The sequence below is a fragment of the Cheilinus undulatus genome, linkage group 13 (genome assembly GCF_018320785.1).
Source record: "Cheilinus undulatus linkage group 13, ASM1832078v1, whole genome shotgun sequence".
Lineage (NCBI taxonomy): Eukaryota > Metazoa > Chordata > Actinopteri > Labriformes > Labridae > Cheilinus > Cheilinus undulatus.
The window spans coordinates 29,439,227-29,457,959 of NC_054877.1; the positions used below are offsets into that span (position 1 = coordinate 29,439,227).

Below are 18,733 nucleotides of genomic sequence, written 5' to 3' on the forward strand. Positions count from 1 at the left end.
GTTTCAAAAAGCCTGAATAAATTGACTGTGATTGATTTATAAAATCAATGACAAGGTAAAACCACCAAGGAGGAGAATACTCTCTATGGTTTTGCTATTAAGCTGGTGTAATTCTTTGAAATAAGAATTAATGTTGCTTATAAGTTACAAATTCAAATAAGAATCAAAAATAGCTTTCTTTGTTCAGTAAAAGAAAGATCCCTTAATAGAATAGAAATGAAATGTTGGGTGTCTGCCTAAACAGCATTGGGTCTGTTACGCAGTAAAAATATATAGTTAACAATGAAGCGATTGAAAAAAAGAACACACGCAATAAAAGACAGTGTTTCCATGTTACTTAAGTAAGCCATTATATTTTTACATACATAATTATAAAAAGCTGAGCCACAAAATCACTTTTCAGCCAGTGTTTAGTGTAACTCAGTCTTAAAAGTGTGCTAATGTTGTCATGGAAGTAGAAATTTTAACTTCAATATGACGCTATGCCAAACCAAACGACGACCCGTTTGATACCATATTAACAAAATCAAATCCTTGGCTCACAACCTTGAGTAATTTTTGATTCCATCGACAAAAATACACTTATATCCCTGCACAGTCTAAAAAGCTCCAAACATTGGCAACGTTTTGAACCTACAATGTAGTAGAGAAATATTGATTTTTAACATAAAAAGATGCATCACTAACATATAGTCCAGGCTTAGTGTCCACGAAGAAAACTAGAATAACTTTTCGTCAGAGTTTTTTTTTTTTTTTTTTTAATTATCAAAGATCAAGGTCTCGTCTTCCTCGTAAAAAAAATGTAGTCGACAAACGTGAGTTCTAGTTTTGGTTTACAGACGTAACATTACAGGAGTATAACAAAGTTATACAAACCTGCACACGTTAGACTAAACAAAAGACATCCCAAAATCTGGATTAATTTAATATTTGTTTAAACGTTTTTCTTTTGTTTTTGTTTTTTTTTTTGTACCTCTGATAGTGTGCACGTCACATACCGTCATTTTAGGACTATTTTGCAGAGGCATGGCGGATGTGTAATGCTCATTATGGCCGGAGCCCGGCGGAGTGATCTAAGATAATATAGATCCTGACGGGGACACGGACAGCAGTGTGGATCGATAACAAACTAGACTTGGTGGACTATTATGACTGTAGTTACATGCAGCTAGTCGACGTATTATCTTTTAAAAGCCACAATCACTGTCGAGCAACTTAAGACAGCGGAGACAATGGAAAGAAAAAGGTGGGACTTTTAAATGTTTTGTTTTGGAGTTGTATAAAGGAAAGTTTCTCTGCAGGAAATGCATGCATGCATACGAGCGTTTTCAGTTTGTAGTGCGCTTAGCAAAAGAGGGAACGTGCCTTTTCTCAAATACACATTTTCTGTTTCAGATAAACGAAGTTCTTAATACGTCACTTCACTATCAGGTTTGGGGAGCTTTGACCAGCAGTTATTAATTCGCGTGTTGCGGATAGATTGACGTTCCCGATGCTGCTAGCTTGATTAGCTAGCTAAGTTTCATTGTTTACACACGCTTGACTTGTGGTGCGTAGGGCCCCCGTACTCGGTCACGTCAATGCTGCTATAAAAATGTCAATTGTAGCGCAATGATCCTTTTTAAACGTATAGATGGGAAATGTTCCTTCTCGTGCTTAGCTTACTAGTCGTTTGTCAGATGTAAGTCCCTGGTAGATAAGCTTGTTCAGTCTCACCACACCGCTTGCTATTGTGAAGGTAGCCCGTCTGTTTACATTACAACGGTTATCTCATAGAGACCCAAACAACAGAAGACAGGTGTTTAACTTACGCCAGTTTATTGCGCTTTATGTGGATGTGCAGACGGAAGTTATTGACATTTCTTGTCTCCTTGTCTTTAGACTTCTTTATCTTTTTGAGTGAGAGACTTCAGACGGAGCTGCAGCATAACCTGTGCAGATTATTTGATTGAGACATCCTTGTTTTGGTTACGAATACCTCTGTCTCTTTTCTTTTGCAGTTTACCCGTTCAGCGTATTCTCAACAAGCCACAGATAGTCCGCAGTCTGGGCAGCAACCTTAACTCAAACATGAATGCCAGTTCATCCTTGGCTGGACGCTCACTCCTGACCAAAGTGCAGCGCAGCAGACACAAGCACCTCTACGACATGAACCATCAAATCAGGGTGACTGTCCTTTTTTGATACTTAATAAAGCAGTGATGAGTGTGTACACCACTGTAAGGATAAAGAATCTTAAGAGAGTGTACATGCTCTTGTAGTAATGGCTTGATCTGTTAACTTTGTGATGCTTTTATTATGAATATTGTGCTTATTGTTTGCATCCTAGAATTGAGCAGTTTGCTTTAGGGGTTATATTCAAGTGTGCATTTACAGTTTGTACTTGTTAGTTAACACTTTAAGAGCTCTTGGAGTGCACATTGCAGTGCAATCTTGTTAATTACAACTAACATAGAAATACACGGTTTTATCAACACATTTCTAAATGAACCACCACAAGTCCATAGTGCGAAGTGCTTATTTGATGGAGCACACTCTGTGTGTATACTTTCAAGGGCACTTTGAAGTGCACATATTTCCGATGTTTAAGTGTACACTTTAAAGGGCATTCTATTGTTGAAATTTTTGAAGTTATTTTAAGTGCAAACTTAAGGGAACTTACTGCACACCAAGTGTGCACTTTAAAGTGTGCAGAAAAGTTCACACTTTAATTTGCACATCCAACCCAGTTCTTTAATTTCCACAATTATAAGGCACGTGTCAAACAGCACACTTGAACACCTATTTGCACTACTTTAAGTGCACTAAAACATGTACATTTATTTTGAGGTGGACTGAATGAAGAACACTTTTAGAGGCTATTAAAGTGAACCTTTAAAGGGCATGTGTATGGACCAACTTTCAAGGGCATTTGTATTTTAAGAGTACTTAAAAGAGCACCCTGTTGAGGCACTTAAAATTCACACTTTTCAGGGCAGTTATGTTTGCACACTCTTTAGGACAATTCAAACAACACAGTTTAAAGTGACCACATCAGAGTACACACATTTGATGCACTTCAAAGTGCAAACATTAAGAGGCACTTTGAAGTTCACATTTTAAGGACCCTTATATATAGACACTGTCAAGCTAACTTCAAGGTGCACACCTCACCAAGTATGTGTCAGTTACTCCTTACACATACTTGAAAAGTTTTATGTAATTTTGATTGTTAGTTTGCCAAAATAACAATGTTTGTGTTTGTGATAAAGGCTAAGCCGGATTTAAATACAACACTACCGGTCAGACAGACAGCATCCATCTTCAAACAACCAGTTACCAAGGTAACTAATCATCCCAACAACAAGGTGAAGACAGACCCACAGAAGGCTGTGGACCAACCCAAACAAGTAAGTCATAAGGAGGAAAACTGACATTTTAATTGTGAGAAACTCCTTGTTTACACAGTTATTTGGACTTTTTTCTTTAGAAACAATCACTTTACACTTTCATAAATGTCATAAATGCCACTATAATTAACTTGAAGTTTGTGTTCAGTTTATATTTATTAAATTTTGTGTCCAAATGAATAAATTTGCTTTTCTGTCTGAAATACTAATGTTCATATGCTGTTTGGGTATAAAGTGTGTATAAACTAAACAGCAAATATAATATTTGTTCTTCTTTGATCTCCAGCTCTTCTGGGAGAGGAAGTTGAGCGGGTTAAATGCGTTTGATATCGCAGAGGAGCTTGTGAAAACTATGGATCTCCCCAAAGGCTTACAAGGTGAAGGTGGCTAAACAAATTTGACAACTTTCTTTTATTTGGAGCTGGATTGTGTTTTGTTAAAACTTTACGTGTGCCTTCTGGTTGTCCTTTGGTCAGGTGTTGGCCCTGCATCTTCAGATAAAACGCTCCTCTCTGCTATCGCCAGTGCACTGCACACCAGCCATGCGCCCGTCACTGGGCAGCTAACTGCAGCTGTGGAGAAAAACCCTGGAGTATGGCTCAACACGGGACAGCCTCTCTGCAAAGCATTCGTGGTGACTGATGATGACATCAGGTGAGAGGATCAGTATCATAAGCATATTGAACTGTCAGTCATCTTAAATCATAGTAGGCTGTTTTATTTTAATTAAACAGATGTTTTTTTCAGTTATAGCAGTATTTTCAGGTGACCTTAGCTGAAACACCAAATAGACTGTTAAACATCCAACATGGGATACATTTCATATCCATTTGGGCAACTTCCCATAGTCTATGTTCAGGAAGGACAGAACCTATGTAAAAATCTCAAAAAGTTATCAGACAAATGTTATGTCTGTTACATTCATTGTGGGCCGATCAGAGCTATAAAACGTGATGTAAGTGGGAATGAGCAGCCCCATGGAGTAAACTACATAATGTGAGTTCAACAGGCAGGTGTTGTCGGCATTACCTATTATTGCAGCTAGTTGGTAGATAAAAGTCTCTCCCAAGCCAGTTTGGAGAAGAGCAAAAACATCTTTTCTGCCAAGAGAAGCTTTTAGGAGTTATTTGCTCTTCTTTTAACTTGGAAATGTTGCTCAGTGTGTGATTAGAATCTTCCGCTATGGTAACATCCAAGATAATTACCATTTGCCGTTGTTTATTGGCCTACAGTAAGCCTAAACCGGCCCATAGCTACTGCCTCGTGATCATTAAATGACACAAACTGCGGTTAAATGAGCTTTTTTTTTTTTTTTTTTACAATCCGAATGAATTTATTCTAATTAGAGATTTAAACTTCTCTGTTCACATGGGCACTAAACGATGTGACCCAATTGGGATATGCATGTTCATGCATCATGTATTTGATCTGAATAAAACTGCTCTGACATGCACAGTATCGTCCCACCTGTCGGCTCTACCAAAAAAATTTGCCTTAGAAGAAGAAATTCTTCTTCACTTTTGTTTTAAATAAGCCGCTCCTTTGATTTAACTTTTGCGCAGAATAGTGGATTGTTGTACTATTTCATGTCTGTACCTTATACCATCTGATCAACAATTATGAGCTCTTTTAAAGTTTAACGTAAATAGAGTTGTCTCGGCAACTTGTTTTGCTCCCGCCATGTTTCTGTCGGTTCCGTTCGTCGGACAAACATGCGCAGTAAAGCAAAAATCACCCCTAACAGTGAGAGATGATCAGATTGAGTGTTTTCATGGACGCTGATCTGAACGCCTATCTGCACAAACCACCCATCTCGATCGGAATGAAATTTCTTTCCAAATGAGCCGAATCAAAGGATTATATTCCAAATGAAGTGTTAATATGAAAAATTTTTATTCAGATCAGGCATTTATTCTGATTACTAGGGGTCCATGTAACCATTGCTTCTGATTGGTCAGGTTGTTCTCAGACATGAATGTGCAGCTTTTGCTTGAATTTTTGCAAGATGGCCATGCCTGATAACAAACATAGAATCAGGAAAATTAATCGCTTCTGTAAGGTTACAGCTGACCAAAAGGTGAAAAAGGAAAAGAGGAAAAGGTGATATCCTCCTCTTAAAGTTGTACATTAGCTCAAAAGAGGTTAAATACACTGAATGTAAATTCTGCCGCCAGGGTCAGATGACTGCTCGGCTCCTCCCCCCTCTGAGGCTTATTATCTCCGCCAAGGAGGTGATGTGATCGGCAGGGTTTGTTAATTTGTTAGTTTGTTAGCAACATAACTCAAAAAGTTATGGACAGATTTTGATGAACTTTCAGGAAATGGCAGAAATGGCATAAGGAAAAACTGATTGGGTTTTGGGAGTGATCCGGATCACTGTCTGGGTCCAGGAATGTTTTTTTAAGGATTCCTTACTATTGGGAGATAGGGCTAATGGTGGAGGTCTGCATTCTTTGAGTGCCTTTTCTAGTTTATTTCATTAATAGAGCGTTGCAGTCGTAACGTAATTTTGTAGGTAAACCTGAAAGTTAGCGTCGCATGTGTTCTCTCTATGTCGAGCCTATGGGATTTTTCAATGGGTTTTTGGATTATTGCTGAAAATAAGATCTGTGTCCAATAAAAGTTATGAAACTTGCATGTTTTGTTCATAAAGGTAATCTTCATAAATTGATAATCTAAGCATCATATCTGGTTCGTTAATCTAACTGATGAAAGTAAAAAGCTAACGTCATGCTATATTGAACTACAACACGGTCACCTGAATTTAACGTCATCACCTGCAGATACAAGTAAACGGCAAGCTCAATTTCTGCGCTTCGGATGACGAAGTATAGTCTTCCCGACAAACGCTGTAGTCCTGGTTAGCTGTCTTTTAGCAACCGCCTTTATTAAGACATGAGAAGATACACAATTCAAAGGTGGGGCACGTTTCAGATATATTTTATGTTGTAGGATAAAACATTAAACTCTCTTGAACTTCTGTTCATCACAGACCTTATTTCAGGCATTTAACCAAAAACTCATTCAAAAATTCCATAGACTTTCATACGAGGGAACGGGAAGTGCTAAAATGCTAACTCACTTCCACGTTTAAGGACTCATTCCTGCACCACTCTGCTGAACACTCTGTTCAGTAAAAATGTACTCCATAAGATGTATTTGCTAAACAGTATACCAGCATTATTGTTTCCTGGATAAATTTCACATAATGAAGGAGAAAAGAATTTAAAAGTTGCCTAGTTTACACAGGAAGATAATCGCAAAGCATTCTGGGATCACTTGCAGCATTAAGAAGGAAGGAAACTTTAACAGCTTTTCTCCCTCATTATTTGAAGTTCATCCATGAAACCAAAAATAAGATTCACTTTCCGGCCTGTCGAGTAGAAACACCTTTTGGAGTGCAGTTTGTGCACAACTCCTTAGTTAAAAATAATGTGAGCTAAGCTGTGGAGATGGACAGCTGAGCAGCACAATCCCTTTATTTCAAAAGTATAAAAATGTCTTCCAGTACTCTACTAAAAATCAGATAGGAGTAGAAACTTCTTGATTAATGAACACATTTCTGTGCAAAAATCTTAAACAATGTACCTTTAACCCTTCCTGTATCTCCTTTGTCAGGGTTTCCTTCAGGAATATTATGCTAAAGAAAGCACAGCTGTTAAATGTTACATCATCACTTAATGGTGATCTTAAACACGTAAAAAAGTTTGACATTCAAACATAATATGGTGAGAGTAGTGAGAACGGCTTACTGTATCAAATATGATGAGCTTTTCATCAGTTAACAGGATTTTTGGTAGCAGTTTTAATTACCTGGTTATCGGTCTTTTTTATGATCTCTACCTTTTGTGAGTCTGGGGTCTCTCCTCTTTAAGACACACAATTGGCCAGGTATGTAAGATCGCAGACTAATTTTCTGGGTTGGTAAGGGTTCAGGTCAGTTAATGGGTAGCTCTAATCCAGAGCATACAAGTTTGAAATATGGTAACTCTTATTACGGTCAGACTAGAGTTGTTTTTTTGTTTCAACTATGTAAATACGTCTTTACTTCGACCATTTTTCAAGATGATTTTCCAAATTATTGTTTTCCCCCTTTTTTTTTTTAACATCTCAAGTCATTATTTTGTTCCTATGTTTTTTCATGTTACCTCAGATGTGTGCTATGGTATACAGGTACATCTAAAAAAATTAGAACATCATGAAAAAGTTTAATATTTTTTGTCACTCATTTCAGAAAGTGAAACCCATATATTAAATAGACTCATTACACATAGAGTAAAATATTTCAAGCCTTTATTTCTTGAAATTTTGATAGTTATGGCTTACAGATAATGAAAACCCTTTTGAATGAAACACTTTTTCCTTGTCATCATTGTATCTTAAAGCTACTAAAGGCTTGTTTTTATTACTGCCTCTCCTTTATTTATTTTTCTTGTCTGTGTCCATCAGGAAGCAGGAGGACCTGGTGCAGAGTGTGAGGAGGCGGCTGGAGGAAGCCCTCACAGCTGACATGTTGGCTCACATAGAGGACACCGCCGCAGAAACAGCTGCCAACAAAGAAGAGGAAAAGGGTGAGCAGGTCAACAAGGAGGAATTATAGCCAAGGCAGACACAATTCCAGGACTGGTGTGAGTTTCCCTGAATCCTTTACTGTCTCTTTGATTGACGGGCACTATAGCCACCTGCAGCATTCATTAACATGTACCTCTGTCCTCTCTCCCATAGGCTCATCTGACCTGAAGTTTTCTCATAAACTCTTCTTTTTAAAATAATTGGCTCAATAAAGTTTTTTATACACTTTAAATTAAAAATAGACCCTAAATGCAGATGTTTTGCATATTCCATTGACCTAAAAAGACTGATTTTATTTTAGTGACAATGAAATCCCAAAAAGGTGCTTTGAGTTTCAGTTCACGTTTACCTCGACTTATGATCGCAGTTGTGAAAGGTGCTTTAAACAATGCAGTGTTGATTTAGTTAACAGCTGTTCAAGTAAAAAAAAAAAAAAACATGATGTTTATTTGTGTGGGAATGTGTTGAATGTATCGGTTCATGGTGAAAGTGTTTTTTTTTTCTAAACTGTTCATTGAGAACATTTTGCTTTTTTTATATTTTCCTCTGGCACTATAGGTCATGTGTTAAAATGTTTGGAAGCATAGAAATGTTGCAGTATGTTTACATTCGGCTGTGATAACTAGAAATTTTTAACTTGTTTTATTTCAAGGTTTTACTGTTAAAATTACTGTTATTTCTTACAGTAACCTCAGTTTACATGGTTTTGAAGTACGAGTCATGTTATTTGTATTCACAAAGGAATAATCAGTGTTGTTTTTTTGCCAACATCTTCATACTGTATTAGAAGATACAGATAAGAATAACATGCTGATGTACCTCATAACAAGATGTACTATACCTCATTACAAAAATTTCTTTTTGTCAGTGTCAAATAAATTCAGCTTGCAAATCCCTCGTGTTGAGTGTCGTTTGTTTTATTCAGTGTCAAGGAGGTTGTAGGGTTTGGACATGATTGTAGATATGCTTAACGTTTGAGTTTCTTTACATTTCGTAAAGATATTTTTTTTTTTAGATATATCCATAATATTCACAGGCCCACTGAATATTTTAAGAATTCACTTAACTGAAAACTGGGATAACAGAAATGTGATAGATAAGATACATTTGAAATCTGGCTTAAAATATTGGACTCAGTTATAGAGCCCGTGTTTCTTTATGGTTGAGAAATCTGGTGTTCACTCATCAACCAAGACTTTAAAAATGGGACAAACATCAGATCATGACTGCAATCTATCGTCAGTGTCCAACAAAAAACACTAAAAAATGCATGCAGAGCAGAATCAAGACAATATCCTTTACTTATGAAAATATAAAAGAGTTTTCAATCATAGTCTCATCTAAAAGAAAGCGAACCCAACACGCTCCATAACAAAGCCCTGACTTTCAGTTACTTCTGAGAGCCCTCACACAGCTGGTCCAGAGACTGTTCACCTGAAGAGTCCTCAGAAAAAAGTAACTGTATAACTCATGAAGAATCTACCAGAAAACAAAGCAAACCGGACTGCTATTTGTCCTTCAATTAAGAGCATGCAGTTGCACCCACTGCAGCCAACAAGAGGTAGAAACAGAGCTGCACATTCTAACCACCTGTCTTTTATACAAGGATATCACAGACAAGTTCTTTTCACCAGCAAACAAAGAATTCACCAACATGAACAAGTAACAGAAATGTCCATTTCTGCTGGGTGAAGTGCAACAGTGTGCAAATGTTGCAGCACATTATGTGAGCTGTTGTGACCAAAGAAGAACCTTAATCATCACACCACAATGAACAGGATTGTCTACACATTTATTTACCAAAAACATGACATTTCTACATTGTTTACACATAAAGTTAAACCCAGATTTCAGATAACAATTTTCCTTTATGTTTTAAATTTAGTAGACATATTATCAGCGTGGTCAGTTATTGATGCTGAAATTTGGCATTTAGACAGTTATTGGTATCGGCATTTTATTTTACAGATAATCAGCCAAGATCAATTACTTCAAAGTTAAGCTACTATAGTTCCACTGTAGGGTGAGTATTCCCTTTGGTTTTGTTTTCACTCTCTACAGTCTTACCAGATGTTCTGTCCAAAACACTATCTGACTTGCTTGATAACTCACAACCACCAGCCAATCAACGCTGAGGCCTGGACTTCCTGTTTCTCATGTTGACAGATCAAGTGCTAAATCATCAGTTTCCTTCATTTTTTAACATGTAGTTTTGTTTTTGCCACATTAATTATATTTTGTATGTCATCACAAATACATATTGTTTCCATTGGTTGTAATGGTATTGATATTGTTCCAAAAAAATCAATATTGGTTGTCCATTAATTTGCACATTGCTTTGACAATGAAACTGATTGTCTTCCATGCCAATAAAGCAAATTAAATGGAAATGATAGTAACAGTTTATTGTTTATTTTGTGTACAGTATGTAGTGTGTAATGTGGGGTGTGGTAGTTCTTAAGTGTTAGAAATGTTTACAAGTGAACAGTATGAATTAATTAGCAAACAAAATTAAATAAATGTAGGACTTTTCCCATAAGGTAGAGGTACTAAAAATGGCATAAGCTAGCATGATGTGGCAGTCTAAAAAAACCTATGAAAACACAAAAAGTTAGTGCACTAAAAACAAGGAAACTCTATGGTGGAAAAAAAAGTAATGTGGAAATAACCAAGACCAAAAAGACAGGGCCAGTTTTAAAGATGGATGTACAGTGCTTAACAAATTTATTAGACCCCCTGTCATATTTGTCTCAGAGACTATCCAGCATCATGAAGTGCTTTAATGTGGACTCTTTCATTTTCAGTGAGCTCTCCATGTTTTACCATTTTGAACAGGAATGAGGAATTTCAAACTGAATTCACCTTTTTATACCCAAATTTGAGCCGGCTCACTGGGCTTCTCTAACATTCAACCACTAAAACTCATTTTTCTGTTCAGGAATGCAAGTAAATAACTATAATTTGACATATTAATCAAGAAATAATACTGTGCTTTACTATGTTTTCAGTTTTTTTGTAAATCAGTACATTTGAAAACTCATGGATAAAAATAGTAATTATATTTTAGCATTAGATAAATCATTTGGGTTAAAGAGCCTCTACATATTGGTGTATTAACCATTGCAGAAACATAAAAAAATTATTTTGATAATTACCAGTGCTGTTAATTTAGGGCAGCTGTGGCATAAACCTTACTTTGGGGTGATGGTCTAATAAATTTGTTAAGCACTGTACATTTCTTTTAGAGTGTAATAGACCAGCAGCTTACTGAAAAATAATGATGTGTCAAAATAATTGAAACAAGTTAAATAATAATAACAAAGACAGGCTTGATTATAGTATTTATTTCAATATCAATCTTAACTAAGAGCATTATTAACTGCTTTTTTTGGGCCACCAAAAACAACTCATTGGTAGCCATGATGAACACACCCAGCCATGAGGCACTTATTTCTATATAAATAAATAAATAAACAAGCCTGTGAGAGAAAGGCTGCAGGAACACATACAGAACATAGAGGGGACATAAAATAGTACCCTGCAGACTGGCAGACACAATGGCAGTGACAGCAGCAGTGGCTTTGCGCTGATGCTCTCCCCCTTGCTGCATGTGGCCTTTGAACCCTTTGTTGTGTCGCGGGTGACGTCAGTGCCGTGTGCGCGAGACGGAGCGGCGTGCGCCTGGCGAGACAAAGGCGGCGGACCGACCGGGGTCAGGCAGCAGCAGAGAGCCGAGAATCACTGTTTTTTTACTAAAAGGTATTTGCTAACCTTTAAATTCAGCTGCAGTTTCCCTGAAGAAACGCGGAATGAAGACTCACTGACACTCCCAGGAATATGCTTTGACTCCCCTCAAAGAGAAAAACAACAGAGCCCCATTTTCGGTTTTTAACGTTTTTCTCCTACGCCCCCCATTTAGCGTGCTAGTTAGCTTACCTCGCTAGCTCCCTAGCGCTGCACAGCACAGGTCTCCTCCTCCTCCTCCTTCTGCTGCTTCTGCTGGCTGCTTCTCATCTTTCCCTCAAGAAGAGGTGGGCGACAGGCGAAGAGAGGAGCTCGTCGACAAAGTCGAGATAAAGTAAGTTCGTGGGGTTTTCCTGCTTCTTTGATTTTTAGAGAATACAAACGTGGCTTTCTGTGAGAATGAGCACAAGTTGGACTGTCAGAGGAGCTAACCAGCTAGCTGTGCTGCTCCCAAACAAAGGGGTCGGCAACGTGACTGAGTGCCGACTGTGTGGGACTAGCCTGTTAGCTTGGCTGTTGAAGCTAACAACAGCTTTTAAACCTTAATTGAGTTGTTAGTTTTAAATAGATGTATATATAGAAAGGTATCTGAAGCTGGTACATTGGTGGTTGTGTTTTATCTTAATGGGGAAACACCTCGTTCTTGGGAGTTGAAATAGATATGGTTTATCCTAACAAAACAACCAGCCTCCTAGATGGATTCAGTTGTCAGACAAGAAGCAACAACAGACAAAGCAAGGCGCCCAAATCAACACTATTAATGCTTGCTGCTTAATGTAAGTGGTAGGCGGCTGCACAGTGCTCGTCCCCTGTCCTGTTTCTGCTTTTTTTTTTTTAAAGGTAAACAATCTTTTAATATTTTTTAATCTCTTATTTTTCTTTTAGGAGAGGGTGAGCTCACTCCCAACAAAACAGGCATCCGTGATCTGATGTGAGATCCACGGAGAGACTATGCCGAGCCCTTTATTCCACCCCGAGATTATGGACCACGACGTGGTGATCAGCAGCCAGCACAACGGGGTAGGTCTGCCCCGAGAGACGGATCAGGAGTCGCGGGAAGAGGACCACCAAGAGGCGCTCCGCTTCGCCCTGGACCAGCTGTCACTCATGGCCCTGGAGAAGGTGGATTGTGGGGGCGGCAGTGGAAGCGGGGGCGGCGGGCTGGTAGACCCCCTAGATGGGACTCAGGGTCCTGGCTCTGAGAGCTGCAACGGCGTGGGCGGAGGGGGCTACGTGGATCTACAGATGCTGGAGCACCCCAGTGGGTCCCGGGACTCGCCGACATCCTGCTCTCCATCCCCGGAGTACTACGGCTCGGGCGGGTACCACATGGCCGGTTCGCATTCCATGCTGCACGGGGAACAAAGCTCCGTCCTCTGCAGCAGGAAGAGAAGTGTCAACATGACTGAATGTGTGCCTGTGCCCAGCTCTGAACATGTGGCAGAAATAGTGGGAAGACAAGGTAAGAGCATATCTGTTTATTATATTGCTAAAGAGTTTATATGTGGTTGTTTGGATGTTTGTGGACAGCTTGTGCAGGCAGCATGCAGCCTGCTGCTTCTTTGTTTGGGTGGCTGCCTGATGAGAGGAGGGTCTCCTAACTTTTATAGCCTGACTCCAGCGCTATGGTCGGGCTGCACTCACCGTTGGGATCTTTAATGGCAGCATAATGAGGGCACTCCTTTAAAAATCTCTACCTTATTTATAAACACGCTCTTATTAGCAGTATTTAGACAATGCCTTGACAGAGTGAGTGAGAGAGTGTGGTTGATGAGTAGGAGGGAGAGGGGGGAGGGGTGGGAGAGGGTCAGACAAAGCGGCAGATTGTCGGGAGTCTGGACATGTCTAGCAGCCTGCACCAAACAAAGAAAATACTCCGAAATGTGCCGCTTTTTAAAAACACAGACCCTAAGTGAACGATTTTACCCCTTAACATGTCATTATAACACATGTATATTTAAACTATGGATTTTAAATGGCTTTTGGAGCAGATTTTAGGTTGAAACGGGGCAGCAGGCGCACAAACACGGGACTGGGCGGTGTTACGCCCTGCACCCAGCACTGTCTGCCGATGCTGCTGCTCGCGCTGCAGCCGCTGCGGATCAAACATTGATCTGAATTTTATTATTTTGGGCTATATATGACCTCTATATTATTTCTACTCGTGATATGGGTCGGTTTATCCGTCGCAGCCGCGGTAGCGTTACGGCATTGTTCCCTTTGTTTGAAAAAGCCATGCTTTCTGCTTCCCAGGATGACATCACACTCTGTGCGTCCTATTGGTCGCCGAGAACGAAGCGTCCATATTTAAAGAAACAGCGCACAGAGGATGCTGGAGGAGCATGAGTTGACACAAGCAGACAGTGCAGCAGATATTGACTCAATGTTTGGGCAGACAGGCTCCTCCTGCATCCACTGCTGCCGCTTTGGCTCCTGCTGCTATGTAATTATAATGTGAAAATGGTCAGATGTTATGTAAAAAGAAAAATACAAAGCATATGAGCCAGGGAGCAGGATGCCTCTTTTGTTGTTTTGGGGGTTTGTTTGTGAGGATGTTTATTCATTTTTAATCATGAGAGTGGTAAGGCTTAACTGTTTATCACCCATTGAATGAATTACTCATTTCTTTTAGATTGTTGTTCAATATTTGTTACCTTAATTATTTTGGAAACTAAGTATCAGAACAGGGCATTTTGTGATATCATCATGTACTAAAAGTTTATACGTGTTCAGTTTCTTTAATGTTGTAGACTTAACACCAAATTGGCCATTTCAGAAAATAACTTGTCAGTAAAGAAATTATCCCCTAGTTGCAGCCTGTTAACCTCAGTACAATATGTTTACATAAGTGTTTATATACTGCCAGGAAATAAGTTGTAAGCAAACAATAATATTAAGAGATATCCAACCTTTGTTAGGTCTTAATTCAATCGTTTAAAGCTGCTTTTAAAGGTAGTTGTTAAGGTCATGATTATTTCAGGCACCTAATGTAGCCAGTGAATTCTCTGATGTTTCTGATATTTTATTTATACTCTGTCTGCATCACTTATACAATCAAGATCAAGCAAACTCTTCAAACTAAATCACTACGTAAAATAAATACTCAAACACGTATCTCTCAGAATGATAGGATTCATTCTGGGGCATTTTCTCAGACTTCTTCAGTTTCCACAGGCTGTTAGCCATATACTGATGAATGCGTTGATTAAATAAGAACACTAAATGTCTTGAGTCATAGTATAAATGTATAGATCAACATCTGGCTCTTTTCGTTATTTTTTTAATACACGGCTGACATTTATGTTCCTTTGCGTTTCCAGGTTGTAAGATCAAGGCCCTGCGTGCCAAAACAAACACGTACATAAAAACTCCGGTCAGGGGTGAGGACCCTGTGTTCATTGTGACGGGACGCAGGGAGGATGTTGAGATGGCCAAACGTGAAATAGTGTCCGCAGCTGAGCATTTCTCTATGATCCGAGCGTCCCGCTGCAAAGCTGGAGCAACTGGAGGAGGTGGCTCACTTCCTGGACCCCCACACTTACCTGGACAGACCACCATACAGGTACAGAAAGTCTTAAACTATTAGTTGTAGTACTCTGTTTTCATCGCATAACAGGACATCCACAGAACTCTATGATTTTTAACGTCTTTGAGTTGGAGTGTAGTTAAATTTAGGCATTAAAAAATTTTTTCTCCCTAATCCAGGTGAGAGTGCCCTACAGAGTGGTGGGTTTAGTTGTTGGACCAAAGGGAGCGACTATCAAGCGTATCCAGCAGCAGACTCACACCTACATTGTGACACCCAGTCGAGAGAAGGACCCAGTGTTTGAGGTCACCGGCATGCCAGAGAACGTTGACCGAGCGAGAGAGGAGATTGAGACCCACATCACCCTGAGGACTGGAACCTTTGTGGATCTGCAGGGAGACAACGATTTCCACACCAACGGCACTGACGTCAGCCTTGAAGGCCTTGGCAGCCTGAGTGGAGGGCTGGGAGCGTCTCTGTGGTCCAGAGCCACCGGCCATCACTCTGCTCCTCCTCCTCCTCCACCCTCTCCCCCTCCTGCTCTATCCATGTCCATGCACCACTCCTCCAACAGGAAGATGTCCTCGTCAGTCGGGTACCACTCACACAATGGCGGGATGAGTTCAGACAGCTACAGCTCCAGCCGTAAGGCCAACGAGGGAGGCAGCCCCACCAGCCCATTTAGCACAGGCTCCAGCAGTGCTGGAGGAGGATTCACTTTTGGGGGTGACTCCACCCCAGGGCTGCCGTCTTCAGATGAACTTGGGTTTGAGTTCACTGCCTCCAACATCTGGGCACCTTTCGTCAACGGTGGAACAGGCAGTAAGGCGACTGGTTCATCCCAGCAGCAGCAACAGCAACAGCCTCTACGTCGCAACAGCAGTGGCCTCAGCGGCGGTGCCATCACTCCCCGATTGTCTCCGACTCTGCCTCAGGATGTGGGTGTGGGCCCCATGGATCACCCGTTAGCCCGCCGTGCCCAGAGCGACCCCCTTAGCACTCTCTCCTGGCTTCAGTCCAGCAGTGCAGGGGGCGGTTCCTTCTCCGGAGCGTCCAGCTCAAGCTCCGGCGGCTCATCCACAGGTTATTCCTCCTGCTCAGCGTCTTCTCTGCCAGGCGGCTCGCCCACCGACTCCGAGGGAGGAAGCAGCGGTGTCGGCCTGAGCTCAGGGATGCTGAGCCGGCTCAAAAGCAGCTCTGGAGGCCCCGGGGTGGCAGGCTTGGTGGGCGTCAGCCCCGGGATCAACAGGGACTGCTTTGTGTGTTTTGAGAGCGAGGTGACAGCAGCTCTGGTGCCCTGTGGCCACAACCTGTTCTGTATGGAGTGTGCTGGGCAAATCTGCCAGTCAGCTGAGCCCGAGTGCCCCGTCTGCCACACCCCCACCACACAGTGCATCCGCATCTTCTCTTAATGTCCTGGTAGGATGGGTGGGAGGGAGGGGCGGGCAGGAAAAAGACTGGTGGGGAGCAAAGGTGATGGAAGGATTCACACTAATAACTTTCACACACATACATGATGGATCATAATAAATGCATTAATAGAGATGATGATACTATACGGATGTTGATTTATTGCTGATAACTGTCAAAGTTAATAATAACAATAATAATAAGTACAATGACTTATTTCCGGAGGTGGTTGAAAGCGTCTGTGGACAGTTGGGGTTCAGACGGTTTGGTGGTGAACTCATGGAAGGAAACTAGTGTCTTATCTCTCTTCAGGCCTTCATTTTGACCCGCAGCAGCCTGCTCTGCTGACCGGTCCGTCTCTACATTTCTTCATTCTAGCTTCTTCAGATCTTTGCCTGCTTTCTCTCTCACAGCCTTTCCTTTTGACACTTTTGTACTTAACAGATATTTTTCGATGAAGCTGTCAACGAGGCCTGCACTTTTCTACTCCCTTATTTTAATGTTCTCGACAGGACTCAAAACTGTTCCGACAAATCCCTCGCTCTCTCCCCTCCTGCTCTCTCACTCATGCTGTTGTTTGTGACATGAAGCAGCGGGGGGGCGGCTATTTTTTCTGTAAACTTGGAACTTTTTATCAAAGGTCGGGCATGTAGTCGGGCACCTAGCAGAACAATACACCCAGGGGACCTCCTTTAAGATCAACTCCTGTTTCTCTTTGCCACATGAGAAAATTAGCCATCAGTAATGCCAAATGAATGCTATTAATAGGCATGTATTAATTCTTGATCAAATTCAATAACATGTTGATGAGTGCTCCACATTTCAAATGTGGCTGCTGCATTGATTCACATCAATTCTCCTTTAATAAGTGAGAAATGTGAGGAGTGATACTGTAGGAATGTGTCCGAGGTCAGTTCTCTGTACGTTTGGGCTGCCTGACAATCCCTTTACATCCTCTCTCTCTCTGTCTCTCTCATGTGTGTGTGTGAGAATAATGCCCACTCATGCTGTGTGTTACATCAGCACCATTAAGGTCTGGTTTCCTCTCCTTTTCTTCACTCTCAGTCTTTCAGGAAGTCAATGTTCTGATCCATCCAACACTGGGATGTTCTCCTTAAACATCCTCCGTCTGTTACACTCAGATCGGCTTGTTTTGTATTTGTTTCTTGACTCTTTAATTGTCTGTGTGTGGCAGAAAGACACATTTTGAACTCTAGGATAAGATAGGGCTTCTCTGATGTCACATGTGAATGTTATTGTCTAATGAGGTTAAAGGCAAGGCGGCTGCTCCACACAACAATAACAAGGGGCTTGATTAGAACCTTTTCTCTTTCATGCACTGTAACTCCTGGCCCCTCTAAAAATGAAAAAAGAAACAGCTCTTACTGTTTTTGTTTTGGTAGTTTTTGGTCTTCCACCCCACTCGCACAGCAAAGCTGTTTGGCACTCTCAGTCGACACGCCGCTGTCCTCCTGGTTTAATGTAGTGCACTATATGGTTAGTTGTTTGAGGTTTGTTGGTTAATTCCTAGAATTACTGAGTTACTCCAAGTGAGGTGGTTCCATCCTGTTTTGTGTTTGTGTTTTTAAATTCAATGTGAGTTTGCAGTAACTGCCTCCAGTAGTGTTTAGACTGTACGAATGAATCGGGCGGTGTCTGTGTGACGGCAAACAGTTGCCGTTAGCGGCCCTTTTGAACATGCATGGAAATCAGCTCATAGAATGAGACAAGCCATGACGATGAATTAAAAACAACACAAGTAATTCTCAAAGGGCTTCCTCTGACCGCACAGACACATAATCACATTTTTCAGGCTCACACATGTAGGCAGAATCAACTTATCCTTTATGGCAGCTAGTAGCTAGGTCATCCAGGGCTTCCAGACACTCTTTGTGTTCAAATCCCAGCAGCTGCAGAATGTTTTTGCTTGTTATTTTAGTGTTGTTTTCTTTAATTGTCCCTACAGTCATCCTTCTCAGATCCTGTCTGTTGTTTTGCAGTGTGTCAGGACTGGTTGTAGGGTTTAATATCAAGGAAAAAAGGGTAACTCTACTTGAGCAAATAGTTGAAAATGGGCAGTTGCTGCTGTGCT

The 18,733-nt window shown here is 40.7% G+C and overlaps 2 protein-coding genes and 1 long non-coding RNA gene across 3 annotated transcripts; 2 read left to right on the plus strand and 1 right to left on the minus strand.

Annotated features, from left to right (window-relative positions):
- The first annotated feature begins 1,072 nt into the window (after positions 1-1,072).
- On the plus strand, positions 1,073-8,855 carry mbd3a (methyl-CpG binding domain protein 3a). Its single transcript, XM_041803935.1, has 7 exons — positions 1,073-1,246; positions 2,001-2,166; positions 3,252-3,389; positions 3,676-3,766; positions 3,866-4,043; positions 7,839-8,017; positions 8,115-8,855. Exons 1-6 carry the CDS (start codon positions 1,233-1,235, stop codon positions 7,987-7,989), a joined length of 738 nt encoding a protein of 245 aa, XP_041659869.1. The 5' UTR covers positions 1,073-1,232; the 3' UTR covers positions 7,990-8,017; positions 8,115-8,855.
- LOC121520474 lies at positions 7,666-12,023 on the minus strand. Its single transcript, XR_005992776.1, has 2 exons — positions 11,898-12,023; positions 7,666-7,936 (listed from the first exon to the last, which is right to left on the minus strand). It is a non-coding gene; the product is annotated as an uncharacterized LOC121520474 (long non-coding RNA).
- Positions 11,902-16,648, plus strand: LOC121520472 (RNA-binding protein MEX3B-like). The gene is made up of 4 exons (XM_041803934.1): positions 11,902-12,039; positions 12,591-13,167; positions 15,026-15,267; positions 15,411-16,648. The coding sequence occupies exons 2-4, from the start codon at positions 12,657-12,659 to the stop codon at positions 16,641-16,643; spliced, it is 1,986 nt and encodes a 661-aa protein (XP_041659868.1). The 5' UTR covers positions 11,902-12,039; positions 12,591-12,656; the 3' UTR covers positions 16,644-16,648.
- The last annotated feature ends 2,085 nt before the right edge of the window (positions 16,649-18,733 follow it).

Bases quoted from the DNA above. Each gene is read 5' to 3' on its own strand.
- LOC121520472 (XM_041803934.1), top strand. From the start codon at position 12,657: ATGCCGAGCCCTTTATTCCACCCCGAGATTATGGACCACGACGTGGTG. The intron at 13,168-15,025 runs GTAAGAGCATAT...TTGCGTTTCCAG, and splicing joins AGAAATAGTGGGAAGACAAG to GTTGTAAGATCAAGGCCCTG. The intron at 15,268-15,410 runs GTACAGAAAGTC...TCCCTAATCCAG, and splicing joins CTGGACAGACCACCATACAG to GTGAGAGTGCCCTACAGAGT.
- mbd3a (XM_041803935.1), top strand. The intron at 2,167-3,251 runs GTGACTGTCCTT...TTTGTGATAAAG, and splicing joins ACATGAACCATCAAATCAGG to GCTAAGCCGGATTTAAATAC. The intron at 4,044-7,838 runs GTGAGAGGATCA...TGTGTCCATCAG, and splicing joins GTGACTGATGATGACATCAG to GAAGCAGGAGGACCTGGTGC.